Source organism: Phoenix dactylifera, chromosome 3 (assembly GCF_009389715.1).
Source record: "Phoenix dactylifera cultivar Barhee BC4 chromosome 3, palm_55x_up_171113_PBpolish2nd_filt_p, whole genome shotgun sequence".
Classification (NCBI taxonomy): Eukaryota; Viridiplantae; Streptophyta; class Magnoliopsida; order Arecales; family Arecaceae; genus Phoenix; species Phoenix dactylifera.
The window spans coordinates 22,991,297-23,015,388 of NC_052394.1; the positions used below are offsets into that span (position 1 = coordinate 22,991,297).

The 24,092-nt window shown below is 41.0% G+C and overlaps 2 protein-coding genes across 3 annotated transcripts; both read right to left on the reverse strand.

Moving 5' to 3' along the window:
* Positions 1 to 7,003: 7,003 nt before the first annotated feature.
* On the reverse strand, positions 7,004 to 13,563 carry LOC103704168 (protein IWS1 homolog 1-like). Its single transcript, XM_008787357.3, has 12 exons — positions 13,281 to 13,563; positions 12,684 to 13,170; positions 11,060 to 11,179; positions 10,505 to 10,725; positions 10,229 to 10,358; positions 9,991 to 10,053; positions 9,828 to 9,905; positions 9,547 to 9,638; positions 9,364 to 9,429; positions 9,079 to 9,232; positions 7,960 to 8,089; positions 7,004 to 7,378 (listed from the first exon to the last, which is right to left on the reverse strand). Exons 1-11 carry the CDS (start codon positions 13,298 to 13,300, stop codon positions 7,991 to 7,993), a joined length of 1,530 nt encoding a protein of 509 aa, XP_008785579.1. The 5' UTR covers positions 13,301 to 13,563; the 3' UTR covers positions 7,004 to 7,378; positions 7,960 to 7,990.
* A 2,756-nt stretch (positions 13,564 to 16,319) lies between these two features.
* LOC103704167 lies at positions 16,320 to 22,217 on the reverse strand. 2 transcript variants are annotated; one of them, XM_039125044.1, is made up of 14 exons: positions 21,964 to 22,217; positions 21,124 to 21,692; positions 20,912 to 20,975; positions 20,419 to 20,838; positions 19,729 to 19,853; positions 19,526 to 19,634; positions 19,271 to 19,416; positions 19,120 to 19,193; positions 18,906 to 19,014; positions 18,630 to 18,804; positions 18,492 to 18,552; positions 17,309 to 18,378; positions 17,003 to 17,218; positions 16,328 to 16,766 (listed from the first exon to the last, which is right to left on the reverse strand). In XM_039125044.1, the coding sequence occupies exons 1-14, from the start codon at positions 21,970 to 21,972 to the stop codon at positions 16,509 to 16,511; spliced, it is 3,405 nt and encodes a 1,134-aa protein (XP_038980972.1). In that variant the 5' UTR covers positions 21,973 to 22,217; the 3' UTR covers positions 16,328 to 16,508. The 2 variants fall into 2 exon arrangements, with proteins under 2 accessions (XP_038980971.1, XP_038980972.1); XM_039125043.1 differs by lacking the exons at positions 21,124 to 21,692; positions 21,964 to 22,217 and having other exon boundaries at positions 16,320 to 16,766; positions 18,630 to 18,801; positions 20,912 to 21,109.
* Between the last annotated feature and the right edge of the window lie 1,875 nt (positions 22,218 to 24,092).

Here is a 24,092-nt window from a genome sequence, read left to right on the forward strand (position 1 = left end):
TAGGGTTGCAACTCCAACCTAGAAATTCAATACTTGACCTAGACCTAATTCTAACCTGGTTCTGATCCTAACCAAATAATAAATAGCCTGAGTATGGAATTAAAGTCAAAAACTGTTGAGTTGGGTCCGGGTTTTAATTTTTTATATCAAATACAATGCATAAATTACCTAATTTATTATATAAAATATACATATATATAAACATATATATAAATATATACGTATATACATACATAGTACACATCCGCATATTTACTCTCATAAAGACATACGTATATATAACATTAGCTTTATTTACATATTCTTAAATTGAAAAGTTAAAAAGTAATGGCATACATTAGAACATATTTAGATTTTTATACTTGAGTATATCTTTTCAAGTTTTACAACATTATACATTGTTATATAGTTAGCCATGCATGAGATACTTGTTGCTCATGATCTATTTTTTGGAGCATGTATTGGATGTTTATAAGTTTATTGTTTAATTTGATTAACTCTTTGAGATGATAATATTGGATACCGGATCGGTGCCTAGACCCGACACGATCGTTTGATGGATCGGGTATGGAATAAAAGTTAGACCCGCTACCTCAACAAGTACAGTTTGGGTTTGGCAGGACCTGGACCTTGCCAGATTTAGCACACCTAGGCATAGATAAATAGTGAAATATTTCTTTTCTAATAAGACATGTGCCTCTTATTAATAGCCATGCACTTTGGGGGGTTAAGATATATGAGATGCTCGGTATTGACTAATGCTGAATGGGAGCTTTTGTGCAGGTAGATTCAGAGCATTATTATAAGAGAAGTTTTCTGCATACAGTTGGAAGAAGACTGTGTCTGGCCCAAGGGATGTGAAGTTCTTCACTTGTAGAAGTAGAACTCGATCGGCCATGCACGCATCAATATTCTTTGCCTGCAGTTGCTCTATTTTCTGCCCAGCGCTCGCCTGCAAGGTTGTTCAGCTGCCCAACAACCGTAGAAACAAGGACATGATGATCACAGTTTTGGGGGAAAAAAATAGTTGCTTTAAGTTCACCAATCACCTAACTCTTGCTTTTTCTTTTGAAATAAAATTTCTGGTTGCCAAAAATTTTTAGCTTTTTTTTTCGTGTTGTTATAGGCTTGCAGACGACCTGCAGAAGGTACGGTTAGTGACCGAAAAATTGCTCACGAGATCTTGAAATTTGTCTTTAATTTTCTCCTTGGATCCATCCGAGTACTTTTAAAGAAGTTGAATTATGGATGTCCGCTCAGAGGCCAAAGAGGTTGCCAGATATATACTGTGAGCCTTGAAAAAGGATTAGAAAGTTTCGAATGCATGCATGCAAGGTCCAGATGGGCCAAAAGAGCAACTGAAAACCTCCAAGACTGTCTTTTGCTTCTAGTGAAAACTAATTCAATCCTTTGTAGATGCTGCTGCAGCTAGAATTCAAATTTAATTGAGATCGGCGAGGTTGGCTGAGGTTGGCCAGTACCGAGAAAATACTTTAGGATGTTGAAAGACTATCGACACCTCCCTAGAAGGCGAGCCCGACCTGAAATGAACTTCACTTGCTAAAAAGTTTCGGCAAGAGATCCTTCAAAGCTGAAATCAACGGAATTTTAGAACAACGGTGGAAAAGAAAAAATAAAGGTGATAGAAGACCCGAAAGTGCTTACCTGAGAATCCCCTAATCATTCCTATATATTGGATGGGATGGGAGTCTGTGAACTTAATCATCGAAAGATGCAATAACTATGTGATTACGACTTCTTGTGATGTGCATGAGGTGATAATTTTGCCGATCGTGCATTTAGGGCCGAGCTGGCCTGATCGAGACCATAACTGCGGCTTCTTTAATAATCTTCGGCGCTATCTTGTGGTGGCCCAACCAGAATGTCACCTCATCCAATACTGAGGTCATTTAGCTCGAACAAACCCGAGGTCAGGGACTTCGGAATAACTCGAGGTCGGGATCGCCGGTAATCTCCCCATCGGATGCCATTCCTTCTCTCCCTTCTGTTACAAGGCACGAATGACTTTGAGCACAAGTAAATTATAAAGAAGGTAGAGCAAGCTTGACTCCAAACTTGGGAATGTATGGGCCAAGTGCTTTAAAAAGAACGGTGATACAACAGTTCCAACGGCCATTGTAATTTTCCTGCCTCAGTGTCATGTTATAAATAAATTATAGCAATATTTATATTATAAAAAAGTATTGCCATGTATAAAGGCTCACCTTGGATGATAATATATGGAGTTTTTTTGCATGAATGTCTTCATAAATATTGAATTTTACATAAATATCCTTCCAAAATTGATATTTATATGTATACTCTCGTACTATTCTAACCTTTTTTTATTTTATTCTTATTTTTGCATATATATCCGCATCATCTAACGTCGTTAAAAAATTAATAATTATAAATTAAATTGACTAAAATATTCTTAATGGGTAGACGTGCAAAACGAAACATTTATAAGACGATCGTGATGGAAGACAGAAAAGTAATTTCAAAATGTTATTTTATTTTGTATTAAAATAAATATAGTTTTTATTAATGGTGTTAAAAGAACCGTTATGTTAGAAGCATTTGTTAAAAAACAGTATTTTATGAGGGTACAGAAATAAATATAAATTTTAAAAAAGTATTAATGCAAATCTGAATTTTTAGAAAAGTATTCGTGTACAAAATCCTAATATATAATGCTATAGTTGACTAGGAGCACAATCGAGGTAGCAAGTTTTTATCGCTTCCCGGGGCTAAGAAGGGGTGATAGAGTCCAGCCCACTCCATAGCAACGACTTTGGAATACCATTTTCATTCTGTTTCCATCCTTGGAAGGATAGCAAGGAGGTGGCATGGCAAGACAGGATGAGGAAGCTGAAAAGGCCATGGTTGCTTTGCTTCGCTGGTGCACTATGCTCGAACCAAACCACTTCGGTCCAGGACCAAGATCATATAATTGATCAATGCCAGATCTCTCGTTGGTGGAACAACTAAGAACCTCATCCCAAAAGGCTGGGCAGAAAATATTATTTGTGTTTTTTAATTTTGTATAGATACTTAAGATCTACATAGTGCATAACCGATATAGAACTATAAACAATGGGCTGCACGGATCCTTGCATATTTTCTCCATTTGAATCCTAACGTTCTCGCTATAGGTCACGATGCAGACATATCCAATTACAAACATCGTGACTGACCCATGGTTAACCTCAAAAAGATCATGAGCTAAATATACTCTAATACCATCTGCAGCAATCTAAGAACCGAGTATGACTTCACGGAGAGCAAGCGGCACTCGGTGGGCAGTGACACAAGGATGTTTTAAAGCTCATTATTCTGTTTACACCACTAGAGGGACTCGAACATAAGAAGTTCGGCCTTTGACTCGATGGTGGCTTGATGTGTGCCGGTGTTCTTCCACCCAGGAACAGCATATGCGTAGTACCCATGGCACTGACCGAGGAACTACACAAGGTACTCCGAGAACGAGGTGATGGATGGGAAGGTGAGGATAGAGAAGGTGCTGAAGAGATTCAGCGAGGGTTATAAGGATGATGCTGAGGTTGATTTACGCGGATCTGAGGACAAAGTAGGAGGAGGCGAAGGATGCATTTGATGTAACCGTGGAGGGCGTGATGAAAGGGTGGAGAAGATGAGGGAAAGTTCGGCTCCAACTTTTCAAGAGAAGTAGTTGAAAGTGTGTACCTTGGTGGGTAAGCGAGGAGTTTGGACTCTCTGAGTGGGTGTTTTGCGCATGAAGTGCAGCACAGTCTCCAATGGCCTCCATCTCATCTAGGGTGCAAATGGATCGGGTCGGGTCGGGTCCTGGGTGATCCCAATCCGATCCGATTTTTTGTTTGGGTCCTAATTTTGGACCCAGATCCGACCTGGTTAAAGATTGGGTCGGATCGGGTCGGGTCCGAGTTGGGTCCGGGTCGGATCCGGATCCGAGTTGGGTCCAATTTTTTTGTATTTTTGGGAAAGAATTTGGGCAAATCTAATTTGGTCATATCATAATTATGAGGTGCTGGGTAGGGGTAGCAATCGGATCGGGTCGGATCATAAACGGGTCGGATCACATGCAGGTCGGGTCAGAAAATCATAAACCTGAACCCGACCTGTTTATTAAACAGGTCAGAAATTACAACCTGAACCTGACCTGTTTATTAAACAGGTAACACGACCCGACCCGTTTAACCTGTTTAATAAACAGGTAACCTGTTTATCCAACTTGACCCGACATGTTTAACCTGTTTGCCCAACCTGATCCGTTTAACTGGTTAGACCTATTTAACCTACCCAACCCAACCTGTTTAACCTGCTCAATCCGACCTGTTTAGATCTGTTTAGACCCGTTTAATCTGTTTAGACCTGTTTAACCTATTTAACCTGTTTAACATGCCAACAGTTAAACGGGTTAAACGGTTTAAACGGGTCACACATCTAAAATCCGTATCCGACCCAATTAATAAATAGGTTAAACGGGTCGACCTGTTTACGATCCGAACCTGTTTAGGCCAAACCCAAATCTGTTTATGATGGGTCGAACACGGGTCGGATTGGCGGGTCGGGTCATATTTTGCCACCCCTAGTGCTGGGTGACCTATGACTGGAAAGACTTGAAATTGATCTCCAGTCAGAACAGATGACCCCGACTTACTAACTAAGTCGGTCTACAAGCCAAATTTCATATCACACTATTTTTTGTCCATGTGACTGATTGGATGGAGCTTGGTGTCTCCCAGCTCCCTCTCACGAGGACAAAAAAAAAATCCCAGACCTTCTTCCAAAATCCAATTCCATTGCAGAAAACTGGCACATGACCCATATTCAGTTCGGTGTTCCCTCACTTCCTCCCTGTAAAAGTTAAAAAAAACAGAAACCAAAAAACCGAAGAAAAAAAAAAAAAGAAAAGCCAGCTACCGAGACACGACCCAGAGGTATCAACAGTGTAATAGACCGAGGGAGAATCCTGACGGACCAATAGTGCCACGACCCACACAAAAATAAGAAAAAAAAACTCTCTTTTGCTTTTTCCCCTCTCTCTTTCTCTCTTCGGATCCATTCGGGTTGGGTCGGATCCGTTCCGTAAACCCAAATCAGACCCAAAAAATGATTCGGGTCCAATTTTAGAACCCGACCCGGACCCACGGATCCTAAAATTTGGGGTCGGGTCGGATCTCGGGTCAACCCGACCCATTTGCAGCCTTAATCTCATCTATCTCATAGATAGACAGATGAAATTATTGATGATTGTGCCAACACCATCAAAATGTGGAGTTCCATGCACCTCAGGAGCTGTTAAATAGGATGAGGTAGATTTATTTATATATTTTATATTTTCTAATACTTTCTCTCATATATAGGCCGGACTTTTCTTAATGGGCAAGTCCAACATGTGAAATTTTTTAATAATGGATTAATAAAGAATACAGAGATCGGGTTCAAATTCAGGAACTCTGCTTTGATACCATGTTGAAATCATCACTTATCTTAAAAGCTTAAGCTAGATTTATTTATATATTTTATATTTTCTAACACGAACTCCATATTTTAATAATTGTAAAAAATATCCCAATTTCACACTCACCATTTAAATTCTGGCCGCCAGATCATAAATAGGTATTGAAACCAACTGCCTTGGTTGCTCAACCAAAACGTCAACGTAGCTTTTTTTATTTTAATTTTTCTTTAAAAAAGATTTTTTTGTTTGACTAATCCCCACCAACAACCCGATACCGACCAAATATCATATAGAGTGGGTACAAGAAGAAAAAGAATATAGCGTGAGCTTACCATTTTACCGTATTTGTTTATTTTAGTGCGCATCTAAAAAAAAAAATCAAAAAACGTAGATTTTTCCTACTAATAGAATCGTCCGTCCTGTAATTTAACAAAAAATAAAAATATATAATATATAATATATAATATATGATCAAATAATATATACAAAGCAAATTAGTTATTTAGCAAGTCAATACATACAATTAGGTAAATTAATATACAATTTCTACAACAGTGTTCACCAGTACACAGTACACGATCAGATGATACACACTTAACAAATTAGTCATGTAGCAATTCAATACACACTTCCAAACAAATTAGTACATACTTTTCAAAAAAAAATATTCGCCAATACACACTATATGATTGGTGATACATACTCGTCAATTTTTTGATACATACTGTAAGCTTATATGATACACATCTAACAATGATCTAATATACATTTATAGATAAATTGATACACAATTTTTAGAAGATATTTTTATCAGTACTATAAAACCAGATCATACACACAAACCAACCAATCAATTAATCATCTCGTATTTATTTTTTAAAAATAAAACTTCATTAGTAGCAAGAGTCTGTTTAATTTTTTCTAAAGTTACGAAATTAACGAAATCCGTTATTCTTCTATGGCAAAACAAAAATTCCATCTTAGAAATACTTTCTAGTGCCCGTCCCATATAATATTTATTCCACCGTACCCATCCCACCGCACCTAGCTGGCGGAACCAAGGGAATTAATGAAGGATCAAAGAGGAAGGTCGATGCCATTCAGAATCAAACCCATATCTCTTGCTTGGAGGGCAGGCGACAACATCAACGAAATCAAAATTCGGTGGCTCAAAATGACAGAAAAAGAATAGCTGACCCAGAGTATATGTCCCCACGACAAGCCAACTGGGAGCCATAAATTCGTTTTCCAAAATGCATTTGAAACAAGCCTCTCATGATACCTATAACAACATTTATCCTTCTGTCGCACATTGTACAGTTTCACATCTTAGGAAATTTAAAAACTTGCAAAATGTATGGACCATGATGGACAGACAGCTAATGGAGATATAATACCTCACTCACTTTTTTGCTTCTTTACATAACTATAGGAAATAAGTTTGACCGGTCTCAGGTTGGGTCAAACTTCCATACTTGACCCTACCGAAAAGAAACCTGAACTTCAAGCTCCCAAGCCAAGAAGTAAGGTCAGCAAGGATAAAAGGGGCAGACAACAATTGTGGGACTATTTTGTGTCACAAAGAAAGTGCAAATAAGAATATCTCTGCATCTTAACAAAGCTTCTTGTTATTTCAGGCACCCCCAATACAATAAAGCAAACATAAAAGGGGCCGCATTATATTTGAATCATCATGATCCGTATTAGAAAGGAATTGTCTGGAGTAGACCATGGAACATGATCACCATACATTCGCTCTTGAAACAGTATAACCACAGAGTGCCGCCGCGCCTTCCGCTGTCTCGCAAAGAATCCACCGTTACAGGAAAGGAAAAAGAAGGATGCACCCACACAACCAATCACCTTCCAAGAGAACCTGATGATTAAACTCGAATCTGGATGGGCCGCAAAATCCTGAAATAACACATAACCTGAGTTAATCACGTTGCTTATCAATTCTTCTCAGTGCCACACTTTGTCATGCGTTGTACATATATAATCATGTCCACCGCACAACTTCATACTTAAAAAAACCCTCTATAATCATGTCCACCGCACAACTTCATACTTAAAAAAACCCTCTATCGGTAAAAATGATTTTTGCTTCATACAATAGCAAGAGAGTATCTAGTCAAAGACAGAATGCTTCCTCCACTCTCCAATGCATTTAAAACTTGTTACAAGTGGCTTAATATGCATGGTTTGACCATACATGGCTAAGAAAAACTCATACCACAGGACACTAGATACGATAAGTGAAATAATATACTGCCCTGCCTAATTTGGCCAGACCTTACAACCACACCATGTGCACTCCAATAAGTGATGATATCAAGCTGAGACAAGTAATTTATAGGCCAGAAAAAAAAATAGCAGGAAGCAGTGTGTGTCGCAGGAGATGGAGCAGGCTAAGATTGTAAGCATGGCAGCCTAAATATTTCCAATATGATAAAGCAAATATTGTGGTGGTGGCAGTATAAATCACAATAACTTACTTGTTGCCCATAATTAACCAGGAGTTGCTGATCACATGTACTTGACCATGCCACGGCCCTCAACGCAGACTTTTGATGCCTGAAGCTGCTTCCTTTTTGGTGCTTTTAGCTGCTGCAACTTCTTATTCATCTGCATCACCAGTCAACCATGTCTGTATGAGAAATTGCTCTGAAACCAAGTTCTGGAAAGAATAGCACTTCCAGTGAACATTTTCAAACTCAAACATTGACATTCTGTTTGCTAATATTGGTTAACTCTCTAAGAAAAAATCAACAACATATATATGCAGCTTGCAGATAGTTTTTGTTAAAGAGATTAATGTGGATCCTAATGCATGAAAGTTTCAAATATGAATGTCCCATTCATAACATAAAGAGGTTGGGCAAGTGGCCTTGATTCATGAAATAATGAAATGATTTCATTATGTGGACTAATGAAAGGCTCCCTATGTGGACTAAATGATTTAATAATCAACATAATCACACCCAATAACTACGCAGGTCATGGTTGCAATATTTGTAATGGATGTTGTTATTAATTGGTCGTGGATGGAAACTCCGTAGAAGCCGTCACTCAAGAATTGAGATCATTTGGATGGTCGGAAGACTAACACAAATCCTGCTCAAGAATGAAACGTCAATTTTAACACCATGCCAACTGTACACCATAATTATGAAATTAACAAGCATAAACTCATAAGAGAACCAGAGAAAGTGCATATTAACACCTCTAGGATGACAGTTTTTTTTTTAAAAAAAAAACACAGGATAAGCTAACAGAACAGACCCAATTTTAATAGCACTACTTTTCAGCTTATAGAATCCGAGACTTGATTGTCTAGATCTCGCCCAAAAATGCACACACCATCGAAACTCTTCTTGATTTATTCTTCTTAATGATAGGTAGAAAAAATATTTTATGCTGCCAGTCTCTAAGCCGTGGATTACTCAAATAGAGAAGAATCTTCACACTGGATGTTTATTTCATTATACTGAAAAATTATGAAGTTTAATAGATTACAAAATACCGTGTTCAGATTCTTTTAGTTAGAACTTTGATATCTTGTCGAGAATGTTGAAGACTAATAAAAACAAAATGCCAATAGCAGTAGTATGGACCTTCAGCCGTTGCTGATTTTGTGCAGATTGTTTCGCTCGTGCTCTGACTTCTTCTGGATCTACTTTAGATTGGGGACGCACAACAAAATCCAAAGGCATCGCTTCTGGCCTAGAAGCATGTTGCCTAGAAGCAGCCTGCCCAGATTTTCGTCCTCTGCACCCAGATCAGATAGTTGTTGTTGAGTTCAGATGAAAGCATGCCATACAGAATTACACATCATATGAACCCAAACGAACAAAAAAGGGGGGGCGGTGGGGGATATATAAGTCGATGGAACATCTTACTGTGAATATTCAGCCAAATCAAGATCATCATCCCGAGATTCCAACCCTGTGGCTTTATTCACTGGCCTTTAAGTTAGGATCCATAAGCAGCAACAAAGTTATCCCCAAAAAAAAAAAGATTAGGCTGCAAAATAAAATACAATAATTTTTAAAAATTCACATAAGGGAAAAAGCAACAATTACTTCTGAGAAGATGGCCTTCTGTAAGGAATTCTCTCATCATCAAAACTCCTCATATCCTCAAATCTAGTGCTCTTATTAAATATGGGTCGACTCTGCACATTATTGTTTTAAAAGAAAATTTTAACAAGCTCATCAAATAAATACTTGATTAAATTGCATTCCACAGTTCTGGAAAGTAGGAACTAAAGAGAAGGACAAAGAATAAAGTGGGACTATGATATGAAATAACAGATCCTGCAGTTAAAATTAGATCCACTTTGTGTCTTTAAATAATTCATTACCCATTTATCAACCAATTCCTTAGCAAGTTTTCTGTTTGATGTGGTTTCCTCATCAGACTTTGACAAAAACATAATCACCTGCACAAGAGAGGCATAAAGTCACCTTTTACTCCTATTAAAATTTAAAGTAATGCTGCTAGAATTTTGTTCTAGTTTATGGAACCTTTCCAAGACCACTCTTCTTTAGTTGTTCTCTCCTATCATATTGCTCTAAATCAATGGGAAACTGCATTACAATAAAAGCACATTACGACCATAAGCATGTTAATTTTAACAAAATCTCATCAACCAGAGCTATCATAGAAATATTGCACTTTGCAACCAACCGAAGCATGCTCAAAGCACTTTCTACCACCGATATAATAGAAATAGCATGTCAGGAAAAAAACCTTTCCACTTACATCAGCAAGTATTTTAAGTACAGCAGTTCGGATATTCATATTGGGCAAACTTCCATCAGGAAGAGGTTCAAGCCAATTTTTCAGAAGAGTTAACACTCCATGATCTAAGAATTCTTGCTGAAGCTTCTTCCTGGGAAAAAAAAGAAAGAAGAAATGAACAGATCATGAAGACATCAGCAGAAGCAAAAAATTGTAGCACTAATTCAATTTTCATTTAGCAAAACAAGCTTTTTGATGGCTAAAAGAATCTAATTCTTGACTAGGAAATCATCATACTTAGAAAGGACATCTACAAGCAGTGGCAACTTCTTCAGTTTGTTGACAGCCGGTTTATTTTGCCTGTTTAGCTCAGCATCTTCTTCAGCCGTAACTTCTAGCTCAGCCATAAGATGTTCAACTATCATAGCAAGTTCGGCAGGTGATTTTTCATTTTTCTTCTTTTTCTTACCCCCCTTGAAGAGTCTACTAATTTCGTCATCGTCTTCACCCTGTTCAGCCTGCAATAACCAAACTATTAATTTCTTTACTAAAAAGATAGAGAAAGATTATGGGGTCTATATCTTAACAACTGCATGACTGAAGATAAATCCAACTTACACTTGCACCAATCTAATTAGATTGAGATCCAAATTATACAGCACAGTTCACATATGAAACAATGTTAACTCAATATCTAAACATCACTGAACTTTTAATAAGACAAATAACATTGTAATATAGATATGTTATACATAAAGTGATGTGACTCAAACAAGCTGAGTAAACAAGAAAACCGTTGACATGAAATAATAAAATCAGAGGTCTAAGCACTGAACAAAATAAAACACCAACCTGAGGAGCATCACCAGCTGAACCAGCCTCATTATCGCTGCCAAAGCGATCAGCAGGATCAACACCACTATCATCAATAAAGTTATCGTCATCCACTGTTCTCATTCCCTCTTGGTCATCCTAATTCATCAAGGGAAAACCACAAATAAAGCATATGACAGCATTCCATTCCTAATGTGATGGTAAATATTACTAATTACTACTAATGCCATAGAACAGTTTCATACAGCTTCATACAAGATAAAAAAAAAACAAGGAGTCCTAATATCCACAAACATTAAAATAATTAGAAACATACTTACTCCAAGATATAAAAACAAATTTAATTTACCCAAATTTAGTTGTTTTGGAATCATGCATATGAATAATTGATAAAGAATACATTCTCATGGTTCAAATATCAAACTGTTGAAATATAAAGATCCCATTTTCTCCTCTTTTAAAAGTGTCTCTTCTCAGTTACCCTTCTCTCCTTTCTTTTCTTGTTGCTATGGAACATCCAAGCTAAAGAAGTACCAAGGTATAGGGATGATCTAAAATGCCGCGAAGAACTTGATGGGCAAAATTAGCTCGAAAAGGAGAACTTAAGATGTAAACAAGAACAATTGCAAAGCTGGAATTGTAAGGCCTGGATATTCTAACTGACTCAGATGCTGAATATATTAGAGAAAGATGAGCACTTCTATGATGATGATGACAATAAGATCCTTTTTTCCAAAGGAATTTGGATGGTTGGACCAAAAAGAGATTCAAGCACAATTGGATGAGGAGTAGCCTTCCTGGTCGAACATAAAAGGAAAGTTGACTAATCTCGACGGATTGGCAAGCCCGCCGAGATTGTTCCAAACCTTGCTCCATCTCACATTAAACAAATTTTCAATAAATGATTTTGCTCATAGGGTCTGAAGAAAAAAATAATTGCAAAGTTAGTGGGTGGCTTGGGATTCATAAGTTTGAAAAGGACAAAAATAAAGAGGCAACCTTGAAGATGGATGAAAGTGACAATATTGGTTCTCAAGGACTCATCCTGATCTTGAAGTGCATTTGTAGGACTATTTTACAGCAAATTCATTAAAAGTTCCCTGGCCAATTTATGAATGTAATGCCTTGATTAGGTGTTCTAATGCAAGCTTTACTGCTCTCATCTCAAACGAGAGATCCAGAAATAACAGGAGCTCAAAATCTATCTGCTTATTCAATGGATTATCACCTGAAGATCCTACTTTTAATGATTAATAGATTTATCAGTAAACTGTTTTCAACAAATCAAAGAGCATCTATTGATGGTTTTTACCCTCATTCCTGCTAGACAGTGCATGAATGCATCAATGTCAAACCTTAAGCAAAGTGCATAAGAACATAACTTACGACAGTCTTCAGAGGTATTTTATAAGGAAAAAAATGTACTTCCACACATAAAACAAAAAAAATATAACTAACAAAAAACAGTAACTAGATAAACGTAGAGATGCCTAAAAATTTGGAAAAATTTCAGTAATCAACTTAATCCCCGGCAGAGAATCAGGAAACTACTACATTTCCCCGCAGTTGCTAGCCAAAGAATTAATAAAGAATAGAGAAAATAAGAACACAAATTTCATTGGAGAAAGACAATTATCCAGACCTCGGAATCGGCCCCTGCTATGGTGTCCCACAACTCCTTCATCTCTGGATCACCAGCTTGATCGTTCGACCCGCCCTGGTAACCCTTCGATCCCGACTTGAACCCCTTCCCTGCCGACTGCTCGACCTCGGAAGAAGAGGATTTCCTCTTCTTCTCCTTCCCACCGCTGCCACCCTTCCCCTCCTTCAAGGACAGGGGTTTCTTCCTCTTCTTCTCCAACGTCTCCTCCTCCCAGTCCTCCAAACCTGCCGCCGCAGGGCTCCATCCCCGATCCGGCGAGCTCTCCATGGCGCTCTTCTTCACCAGCCTCTTCCGCGGTTTGCCGTCCTTGCCCTCCACCGCGGAGTCCAGCACCGGCGTCGGCGATCGCTCCCGGCGCCAGTCGCCATCGTCGTCATCATCGATCGGAACCATCGGCTCCAGCGAGGGCTCCCGGTCGGACGGCATGTCGGGATCCATCAAGGGCTCTCCATTTTCATCCATATAACTGGTATGGATCAAATCAAAACCCTAAATCAGTACGAGAAGAAGAGAGAAACAAACCCTAGCGAAGACAAAAGGGGAATAAGAGGAGATAGGGTTTCGATCGGAAAGTACGGATCGTTCTCGTAGCCCATGGCGGCGAGGAGATTGGGATCTTAGATCAGAGATGAAACCCTAGAACGTCTAGAAATCGAGAGATATAGAATCGTGTCGATCAAGAACGTGCTTCCAAGATTCGGGTCTCGCTGCAAGAGGAGGACGGAGATGAGCTATTTCCTCGCCCTTCTGGATTCACAAGGGAAATGAGCTGCATACCCGACTATATATAAAGTCCGCAGAGGGCCCGCCGACTTCGAGGAGGACGGAGAGGACTTCCTCGCCGTTGGATGGATATACAGGGGAAACGAGCTATATACCCGACTATATATAAAGTCCGCAGAGGGGCCGCCGACTTCGAGGAGGACGGAGAGGACTTCCTCGCCGTTGGATGGATATACAGGGGAAACGAGCTATATACCCGACTATATATAAAGTACGCAGAGGGCCCGCCGACTTCGAGGAGGACGGAGAGGACTTCCTCGCCGTTGGATGGATATACAGGGGAAACGAGCTATATACCCTACCATATATATAAAGTCCGCAGAAATGCCCGCCGACTTCGAGGACTGAGAGGACCTGGCAGGAGGACTTCCTCGGCCTTGGATATACAGGGGAAACGAGCTATATACCCTACCATATATATAAAGTCCGCGGAAAGCTCGCCGAACGCATGCAATTCCTGCTACTCTTCCTCTCAGTTGAAGAAACAATTGGATTTTTTAATAATTTAGCTGAATTTTTGTTCAGATTTTTCTATAAACCAACGTCAATCATCTTTGCTTCATTCATGGTTTTGGAAATGGGATCCAAATTTAAGAGAAAATGTGGTATAGCCGGTTTTTAATTTAAGAATGTTTTGATATATTAAAGGTGAGATTACAAGCAATTTTGAACAATTGGGTCCTTTTGAAAAGCAATTGGGAGCATTAGTATGTGAAGCTTGTTTTCAAGTGCAGGCTATAATTTGTGTGATCATGGATGGAACTTTTTTCAACAAGACATTCCCGTATCGATTTCAATCACAAAAATTGTGACTCAGAGTTTTCATATTTATGTTGTTAGCCAAATCACCTCCCAGTCTCATGCAAATGTATGGAGTTACAGGTTGTATATTAGAAATGCACAAAATTAACAGCGGACAATGTCAAGTTATTCCTAAATTTGATCGACATTTGTTCTGCAGACGGTCAAACACTAGTTAATAAACCATCACTTACAAAAACAAAAAATAAAGTGAAGATGCCATCACCAACAAAAAATCATAGGTTTCTCCTATAGGGATTAGGGACAGAGATTTAAACTAGTTAAGCTAGGAATAGCTGGCACCCTTCACTCCGTAGAAATGACGATTAGAAAGTTAGATATAAATTAATTCTGCCCAGGACATGTTAGAGCCCAGCTACTTTCTTCCAGAAGATACTGAAAGTTGTTGTGCTCCATTTTCTTCAAAGAAAAAATTTATATTCTTATTTGTTCATACAAACATGATTTGTTCAGACAGTATGCAGGTTGTTTTAGGACTGCACCCCATAACACAGTATTTTGCATGAAACATCTTGAATAATAAACCTAATCTATATCCAGGGAATCTTTTCAAGGCGCATGACTTTTTGTTAATTTGTTCACTAATATTATTTAAAAAGTATTGTAAGGACAACAATATAAAGTAATAATTCAATATATATATATATATATATATATAAGAGAAATTGAGGAGAAAGAAGAACAAGAAAGCATTCATGTCTATAATAGTCCCGAAGAATGTTTATAGGTCATCATAAATGTGAGGTACATAATACCAAGCCGAGAAACCCATGCAAGCACTCTCTAATATGTCAATCGCTAGCGCATCCAAGGCCTAGTGCCCAGCTCCGCTGGAGAGGCCGTCACTAATTTAAAAAAATTACTTACGGAATCTTGTCTTTTTCTTGATGCCGAGAATTTTTGACATGTGGTCTTCTCTTATCTTTCCTAATGTTCAGAGTTGTTCTTGGTTTGAGAAAGGAGTAGCAGTCACTTCAAGATATTAGCGAGCATATGCATTTGTACTCTAAAACTGCTAAAGTAAAAAATTTAATAGAAAAATATCCTTCTAAAAATCATTTGGGCTAGTATTGCCTATCAAATCTATAATTATAGCTCTTATTTTATTGGCCCATCGTACTCCTAACTATAAAGTTGTAGAGTCAAATCAATATATATATATATATATATATATATATATATATAAAGTTATAACCTTACCTTTTATCGTTGTATCAAGACCTACTCTTATATTATGTTACACTACATTATATTATATTGTATTATCTTATATTATATTACTATATTACATTAGATTTCAACCATTTCCATATTTTTTTAAGTAGACTTATATAGAAAAGATCCAAATTGGAGCTTTTCTCTAATAGACGCTTAACTTTTGGAGAAAAGTAGAAAGATATTTTAAATCTTTTACTAAATATCTCAAAATTATTTTTTGTAAAACATCTTTATGCAAAAGCAAAAGAATCCAAGATACTGATAAGTAAGAGTCCAATTCCTCAAACCTCACTATCAGATATGCCCTGCAGTACCAAGAAGGCATAATAGTGCATGCAGTATCTTTGGTTTTTGTTGGTACAAATATATGCCAGAAGCATTCATTCATCCTCCGTCCTGCCATTTTAGCTTTTTTTACCTAGATATCAAAGATAGTACTAAAGTGGTCTCCATTGTCACCTCTTGAGTTCTCCAAACCATAGTCACAAGGCTGGGGACAATCCCTTCGTCCTTGCGTGAAGTGCTGGTTTCTTCAAACACATCATATGGATCAAAACAGCCAATGATCATACATCACTGATGGCCATGTAAGCATGTCATATATAGTTCATGATGGTTTCAAAACGTGCAGTCTCGAGTTTCCTTTATACCAGGGAGGTTTATTCTGCCATAGAATGCCGAGAAAAACCCAACCAACCGAACTATGCTATCACAAATCCACACCGTTAGGAATTACTGATCATTTGATTTTGAAATCAACGACTGCCAGGCTGAAAAATAGTAAACTGTGCAGATAACAATACCGAGTCACTTGTTTTAGTAAAATTTGAAGTCTAATAGGTGTAGGATAATGCAAGAAACATGAAATGAAAGACTCCGGAAGCATTGCCAAAATTGGAGGAGTTAGTTCGTTCCCCTCCACAAGCTTACCAGAAGCTCCCATTTCATGTGGCAAAATTGGGTAGAAATAAAACGATGCCTCTACCCGTCAACAAACTCTAATAAACTCTCCACGGCATGGCCACAAGCAGCACATGTTTTCGGCACCGTCTTTAGGTCTGGTACACACCGGCGGCATGCAATACGATCTGCGCATGGTAAGCAGGTAACCGTTGCCTTGGCCCCTTGGCAAGCAAATTTGAATTGGCACGTGGAGACTCCAGCAGTTGGCCTTGCTCTGAGGCTTGAGGGAGTTGGCACCAAGCTGTGGTGGAGAGATGGACTTCTTCCACCCATTCTCTGCAGGTCGAGCAACTCACCAGGCAGCACATATTAGACCAGCTCACATGAGGATACATACATTACCTACCTACTTAGCTTAGCAAGCACTTCCGAGCACATCTCTAAGTTTGGGACAGAGAACTCAGTTTGCCTAGGATATTTGGGTACTCAAGGCGAAGTTCAAGCATTGGTCTGAACTCGAAGAATTCTCGCTAAAATCTCAATTTAGCAAGAGGAAATCTCTACCTACTTACCTGCAGAGGTGGGTAGTCTGGGTCTGATGGCGGATGCTTGCATAGGTTGATGCCAGGATGGGCGCAAGGCTCGAACCCACGCACAACAGCATTGCAAATCACACATGTTCTAGGGGTACGCGTCGCCATGCAAGCTTCACATGCCTTGTGAAGGCAGGGCACAAGCGCCAAGGAGCCTTCCCGGGATTGGCAGACAACACAGAAACCGCGTTCAAGCTGCATAAACATCGGTAAATCTACATGGTTGCCAGCAAATCTAGCCTAACTTCAAAGCTAAGAGGCTCTTTTAGGAAGAGATATCCTCACCAAACCATGGTCCCACTGTCTCTGAAAGTAAGTAGTGAAGGGTGTGTCACTGCTACCGGGGCTCAAATTTGGTAACTGAATTGGTGGTACCCGGCCACCCTTTGGTGGTATCCGAATCATATACTCTACATTGGATGAGCTCGTGTATCCTGGCCTTAGGAATCCTGGATCAAAGAGATCCCTCCCAGAAATGTTAGCACCTCTCTCATCAGAGCCTATACTGTCAATACAATCCTTCTCCAATGGCTGGCTTTCCATGAGCCAAGTCGCGTCCTCACTGAATTCAGAGATGGAAGGGGAATTTGGGAGCTCAGCTAAGTTCAGTGGCGGATGGTGAACTCTAGGGGACACCTGTGTATCTGTGACTAGGAGGGGCTGCTGCAGCTGGGCTGAAGGTGAGAGCAGCTCGTGGTGGGGCCGAGAGAAAGATGGGAGGAGAACCATGTGAGTCGCAGGGCCAGCGCCTACGGGCACCACCCTCATCCTGCAAATACCTGGGAGAGCACGCATGAAGTCGCTGAGCTTCAGGAAGCCAAGTGAGGCATGGTCGAGCTCCATCCCACAAGTTGCCCTGAAGTCCCCCTTCAGGGAGGATAGAGGATACCATTCTCCTTCCCCCAGACGCCTAGATGCCTCCTTGAGGAAAACTGGTAGCCACTTCCTGAACTTTGACAACCATGGAGGAAGGTTTTGATCAGACAGTTGGGCATCTGGCTTTGCCATTTGTTGATCAGTCGCTTCGTTTTTTGGCGAACTAGATGGTAGCCTCTCTTCCCACGATGCTGACTTTGTATTCCTCATATCATGGTCCTGAAGGAGCTGCAGTTGCAAAGAAGGGGTTTTGGAAGACTCTTTTGGTATGGTTGTTTTAGCAACAGCACCTTTGATCTCAACCTTCTTGCCAAAGATGGTGACAAAGTGGGTTTCTAATGCAGCTGCCACTGTTGCCTCTTGTCTGAAGGTGACGAAACCAAACCCTCTGGACTGCACCTGGTCACCTGCCTGCATGCCAATGACGACAGCCTCCTCTACAGGTCCGAACTCCGCAGCAAAGAATTCCTTGAGATAGTCTGTTATATACCAAATAAATGCAAACAAATAAAGTTCACTGAATATGACACTATCTCATCGCAAATTTAAGTCTACTGACAAGGGGAAGAAGAAAGAAGGCGGATGAGCCCACCTGAGTCAACAGAGGGCGGGAGACCCCCTATGAAAACCTTCCGACGGAAGTCCTTTGGTAGCTGGTTGGAAAAGATAAAAAGATTACGAATGATTCCGGCAATCATGCAATTTTCTGTCTTCCACGCAGTTAGCCTACCTTGGTTACAAACTTAAAGGGAGCCTGCTTGAGTCCGTGCGAGCAGCACACGACTCCTTTAAGCTCACCCTCCCCATGGGCATAGTAGCATTTGGCACCTCTAACACACCCACCTTGAGATTCATGGTACCGGCAAATCCCTGTTTTCGGCTGAGAGTGACCGGAGCTTGGTCTGCTACACCATGAGCGTCTCAGACACCAAGAGTTCTAACATAAGTTAACAGACGACAATATTTACAGATATCCTATTTTAAACTTCCAAACTAAAATGTTTACCTTTCGGTGGCTGCAGCTTCATCCTTGACTTCTAATTCATACATCTCTTCATGCATCACAAATTCATCTGGAGAAAGAACATTTTCATTCGTGAGGCTGGAAGGTTTCCCTGATACAACAAAAAAATAAAAATATAAATGGAGGTCAAAAATTCCCCTAGTGATTATCTTCCATTAGGTCCTGGTGTTACAAAAGGTAAAAATTGAAGGCTTACGGAATCCTCGACTGGTGGGGCTTAGAATGAAGTGCATGTCTCGTGACTTGGCCATGTCTATAGGTCTTTCCCTTCTGAGAAAAGGCAATGGAATGTTAGCAGATATTAACCTGAAAGAGTAGATTCCAAGTTCATATAAAAAGTAGTAAACCGAAGATTGAAGGCCTGGCTGTTGGCGCCAAAACGCAAGAGGAGCTGTGCGCAATCAATGAACCCGTTTCTCACAGCAAAAAATAGTGGTGTTTCTTTCGTCTCAGAGGCAAGATCTACGCATTCTGGAGCGTGAAGCAGTAGTATCTTGAAGAAGAAACAAGCATAGTAAGGTTTTTACATAAAAAGAGTCTAAAAAAAATGGAAAAACAAAACAGGGAGAGGTAACGGAAATGACAAAGGTAGAAAGGAGTACCTGAAGTGCCTGGTAATTGCCCTTAGCAGCGGCAACATGAACCGGTGTCAGTCCTAATTTGTTCCGGTGTGATACTCTGGCACCGTGCTTCAGCAGGAGCCATAAAATCCTGGGACATGGTAAGCACTGGCATTAGCTATCAAACAGTTCAAAACATAATCAATTGTATGGTATCATAGATGAACAAGCAGCAGATAGCTGACCTTGGATCCTGCGAACTAGAACCAACTCTGAGGCACCAGTGAAGCGAGGAATTCCCGTCGAGATCAGTTTCATTCATGTCTGGATTCTCCTCGAGGAGCAGATTGATAACGGCCTCATCTCCGGCCTGCGATAGAAACGGGAAGGGCTATCAGTTTTTCTGCAGCGACTTGCAGAGATCGAGTTGTTAAGCGGATCCATACAAGCCCAATTACCGGTACATGCGGATCAGAAGTAAGCACTTCCTAACAAGATAAACGGAAACTGTGAAAAAAATCATTCTGTGCAAAATCAAGCACTGAACCCTCGCCCGAAGTTCAGTGAGAACGATCAAAGAAAGTCTAGGATTGGTCAACACTTGGCGAGTTAAAGGACCATCAAAGGTTTGCCTCCACTGGACCTGTCCATCTAATAATTTCTCCCTGTTTGTGCCCCGAGGGAAGGTCAATCTTACAATAACAACATTGTCAACGAACTCTCTACTGGACGACCGGGGTTGACCTGAACCGCGAGCCGTGACCGGTACACTCGGACGGCTCATCTAAAAAGGACAAGGGACCGCAGCCTCCGGATACAACGTACGGACGTGTAAGTGAATGCCTTTTTATGGGACCGGCCTACTAAGTAACATGGAACTCTGATCCAGAAACAAACAGACAAAAAAATTCTAAAACGGGTGCACAATTTAATACCTGGCACGCACGAAGCAGTGGCGCCACGGCTTTTTTGTCGCTTGGACTGCCCCGATGAGCGTCGCCGAACACGTGAAGAAGCTCGATCTCCCGGAGCAAAGCCTTTCGCTTCTCGCGACAGCTCTGAGTGGACTCCCAACCATCCACGAGCCGGTTCCCACCGAGTTGTCTCCCCGAACTCGCCGCTTTCGTCGTCTCCCCCAGCGTTAAAGCCTCTCCTAACACCGAATCGTAGACCGTCCTATAGCTCCTCCCGCTAAAACCACCTTCCCCGCGTACCGTCACCGGCGCGGTAAATTTATCCGCGGCAACAAGAAGCAGCACCGCCAGCGCCGTGACTCGTCCCGCCATGGCATTCGCATACGCTATTTCAGCAACTTCCCTAGTTCTCTCAGCCAGCAACCTGATGGCTGTGAAATCCTGCAATAGAACTCGTTAGAGCAGAAAATGCCTCAAATAAGCTCCTGGAAGTCTTTATTCGTTAAAAGCAAACCCTTTCTCTCAGAAGAGTCAGCAGCTCTTCGACTGAATCGCACGGGGACCAATCGACCTGCATCCTAAGGGAGTGCAGAGCGGAGAGGCGCAAAAGAGAAATCGATTACAAGAGATGGAGGAAAGAAATTGGAAAAATACCTGGAATTCTTGGGATCTACTTGGGTCTTGGAAAAGATAGCGAAAACGAAACGACAGGAGATACCGATCTACCTTTTGCTGGACAAGGCGATCTCGAGGGCGAGACAGGAGCTCCCGTCCTTGGATCTGAGATCCGTCCTCGCGTTCTGTCGGAGGAGCAGCTCGATGCACTTGGCAGAGTGCATCTCCGCCGCGTTCTGGAGGGGAGTCCGCCCGAATCCATCCATTTCGTTGATATTGACAGCCGTTCCGGTGTCCCCTTCGATGAGGACTCGAGCGCATTCCACCGAGTCGAGCTTGCAAGCCAGATGAAGGAGTCTGGCAGCATAGCTAGGGTTCAGGGTTTCTTCATCTCTGGCGTTGTCGTCGTTCGGATCGGCTTTAGTCAAGGCCTTGTCAAAGATGGTCTTGGCCAGAAAGACGAACTCAACACCGTCGTCGTTCCAGATGGCCTCGGCGAGACCCCTTTCATCGGTGCTCATCTCATCGGTTTCCTCGTCCTCCATCTCTCGAAGCTCGTCTTCGTCGAAGAGGAAAGCGCCGGTTTCGCCTCTGGTGTAGGTGAAAGGAGCCAGGTCCTTAGACGGATTGACGGCATCCATCTTGTTTGGATTCATGTCGTTCAGCTTGAAGCGGACGATCTGTGGAATAAGAAAAAGAGACAAAGATTTTTAACAACAATAACTCCGATCCATCCCAAGGCACCAAGGATCTGGAATATGATATTCGTAGATTTCTATTTCCGATGGAAAGATTAGTGAATGAAGCACGAATCGAGGTAGGAAACCCTAGATTTCTACAGAACTCTCAGAGGAATGCCAAGAAAAAGAACATAGCGGAGTGATTAATCGAGATTGGTAGCAGAAATAAGAAACTATCAAGATCGGCCTTGGAATCGGGAGATCGCCATACCTCCTCCATCGAAGAAACCCTAAGCCCGAGCAGAACCTCGCACGATCTCTACGCCGATGGTGCTCCGATCGGAGATCCAGCGATCCAAGGTGGGAAGAACAAGCCCAAAAATCTCGGAATCTGAGCTTCTTGCATGGGAAACATACGGAGAGGAAAACGAGCTTGTTGGAAGAAGGGAGTGAGGTCCCTTGAAACAGGGGAGAGAGGGGGAGGCAGGGAACGCAAGACGACCAGAGACGGAACCAGGCGCGCGCCCCTCCTATTTATAGAGCTCGGATTTGAATCGTGTCGGTGGCTTCCGTGGCAAGCCACCTCGGTCCGAGATTCACTAGCAGGTCTCGTACGACACAGCTTTTGTAGCTGACGTGTTAATTTTTCATTGGCCAGGCTTGGTGGGACCTACAGGATTAAGCTGCTGTCCGCCTGCGGACCCCTCGAGTTCGTCTTTGACAACGTTGACAAGGGACCCACTGTTTCGGATCTTCCGGGGTGTGGCTGCAGTCTCCAAGCCACCGCTCTTGGTTTCTTGTTGGAAGAAGATAGGACCACATACACTTAGGGCTCGTTTGGTTCGCGGGAAGTATTTTTCCTCCTAGAAATATGATTCCTGGAAATCATATTCCTAGGAAGAGGATACCTAGGAAAGTATTTTTAGCATGTTTGGTTAACCATGGGAAAGTGACAAATTTCCAAAGTGCTTATGTTTGGTTGACCATCCACTTTCCTAAGAAAGTTATGTATAATTCCTATTATGCCCTTAATAAAAATTAGTTCTTTAATGCCTCTTTAATGCTTCTTTAATGTTGAAGGGTCTTTTTGGAAAAAAATAAAAAAGGAGTGATTCCCACCTCATGGGAAAGTAACTTTCCCATGTTTCTCATGGGAAAGACTTTCCCATGAAATGTGGGAATCATATTCCCATGGGAATATAACTTTCCCATCTCTCTCCTTTGAAAACTCCAACCAAACAAGAGGCATTTCATTACTTTCCCGTTGACCACACTTTCCCCCCTCCTTTTCCTGCGAACCAAACGAGCCCTTACAGTCTGCAGTGAATCCACTCGAGCGGTGAGACTTTGAGATACCCCTTCGGCCCATGATTAGTTTCTCATACACACTCGTGCAGTTTTTCGCGCATCATTTGATTGAATATAAAGACTTTGGGCTGTGAGTCCGGCAGAGAAAAATTGGGCATTGGGGTGCGGCCAGGTTTATAATCGAATCCTACTTGAGAGAGATCCGGTATCCCTCGACGAGAGATTTATGTAACTAATAAAGATGGTGACATACAATGGGCTTAGACCTAGTATCACTTGCTATAAACTCAAAACCCAAAAATTTAAGCTGTTAGAAGAGTCCAAGCTAATACACCCATGCAACTCCCTTTTGATTAGTCAGGTCACTTTATGGCATGTTGTAGGAAGATGGTTTCTATAATTTTAAATTCAGTTGGAATCTGTTATGGTTAAGATGCTAAGAGAGGGACCATGGATTGCATAGGTCCTCAAATTGATTTGGAGGAATGATTTCCAACCATCCGGTGGAAGCTTTCGGGGTGGCCCGAATTTGGATAAGGATCCAGCAGCTTCCAATAGAGTACTGGAAACCTAAGCTTTTCCATCCATATGGTTGCGACTATGGTGGGTAAACCTAAAACAACAAATAAACCAGAAACATTTGGAGATCGATGCAAGCATGCCAAAGGTTGTGTTGGAATTAATTTCAATCAATCTGTTAAGAGAGTTTTTTGTGTATGCCATGAGGGGAAACCTGTGCATGCGGAAGTTAAATATGAAAAGCTTCCAGTGTTGTGCTATCAATGCGCCATTATTGGACATAGACACTAGGAGAACAGGCAGAAATCTAAATTATAGGAAGAAGAAAAAAACTAAATAATCCACGATTATTGAAATCTAAGTAATGAATCATAAACCATTACAGCATCAGGATCATTGCCTGGCCCGAGGCATCAGCTATCATATCTATCTCTTTGACAAAGTCAAGCCCATAACCAAAAATCAGCAATCAAAAAAAAATCCAAACAACTTGAAAGCACAAATCGAAGTAATGAATCATAAATCATTACAACATCAAGATCAATGCGAGGCACCCCACCTGCTGATCATATC

Bases quoted from the DNA above. Each gene is read 5' to 3' on its own strand.
- LOC103704168 (XM_008787357.3), bottom strand. From the start codon at position 13,300: ATGGGCTACGAGAACGATCC. The intron at 9,639-9,827 runs GTAATGAATTAT...AATAATGTGCAG, and splicing joins AGGAATTGGTTGATAAATGG to AGTCGACCCATATTTAATAA. The intron at 8,090-9,078 runs GTCCATACTACT...CTGGTGATGCAG, and splicing joins AAAATCAGCAACGGCTGAAG to ATGAATAAGAAGTTGCAGCA.
- LOC103704167 (XM_039125044.1), bottom strand. The intron at 19,417-19,525 runs GTACTCCTTTCT...TTCTTCTTCAAG, and splicing joins GCAATTACCAGGCACTTCAG to ATACTACTGCTTCACGCTCC. The intron at 18,553-18,629 runs GTAGGCTAACTG...TTTTCCAACCAG, and splicing joins CCTTTAAGTTTGTAACCAAG to CTACCAAAGGACTTCCGTCG.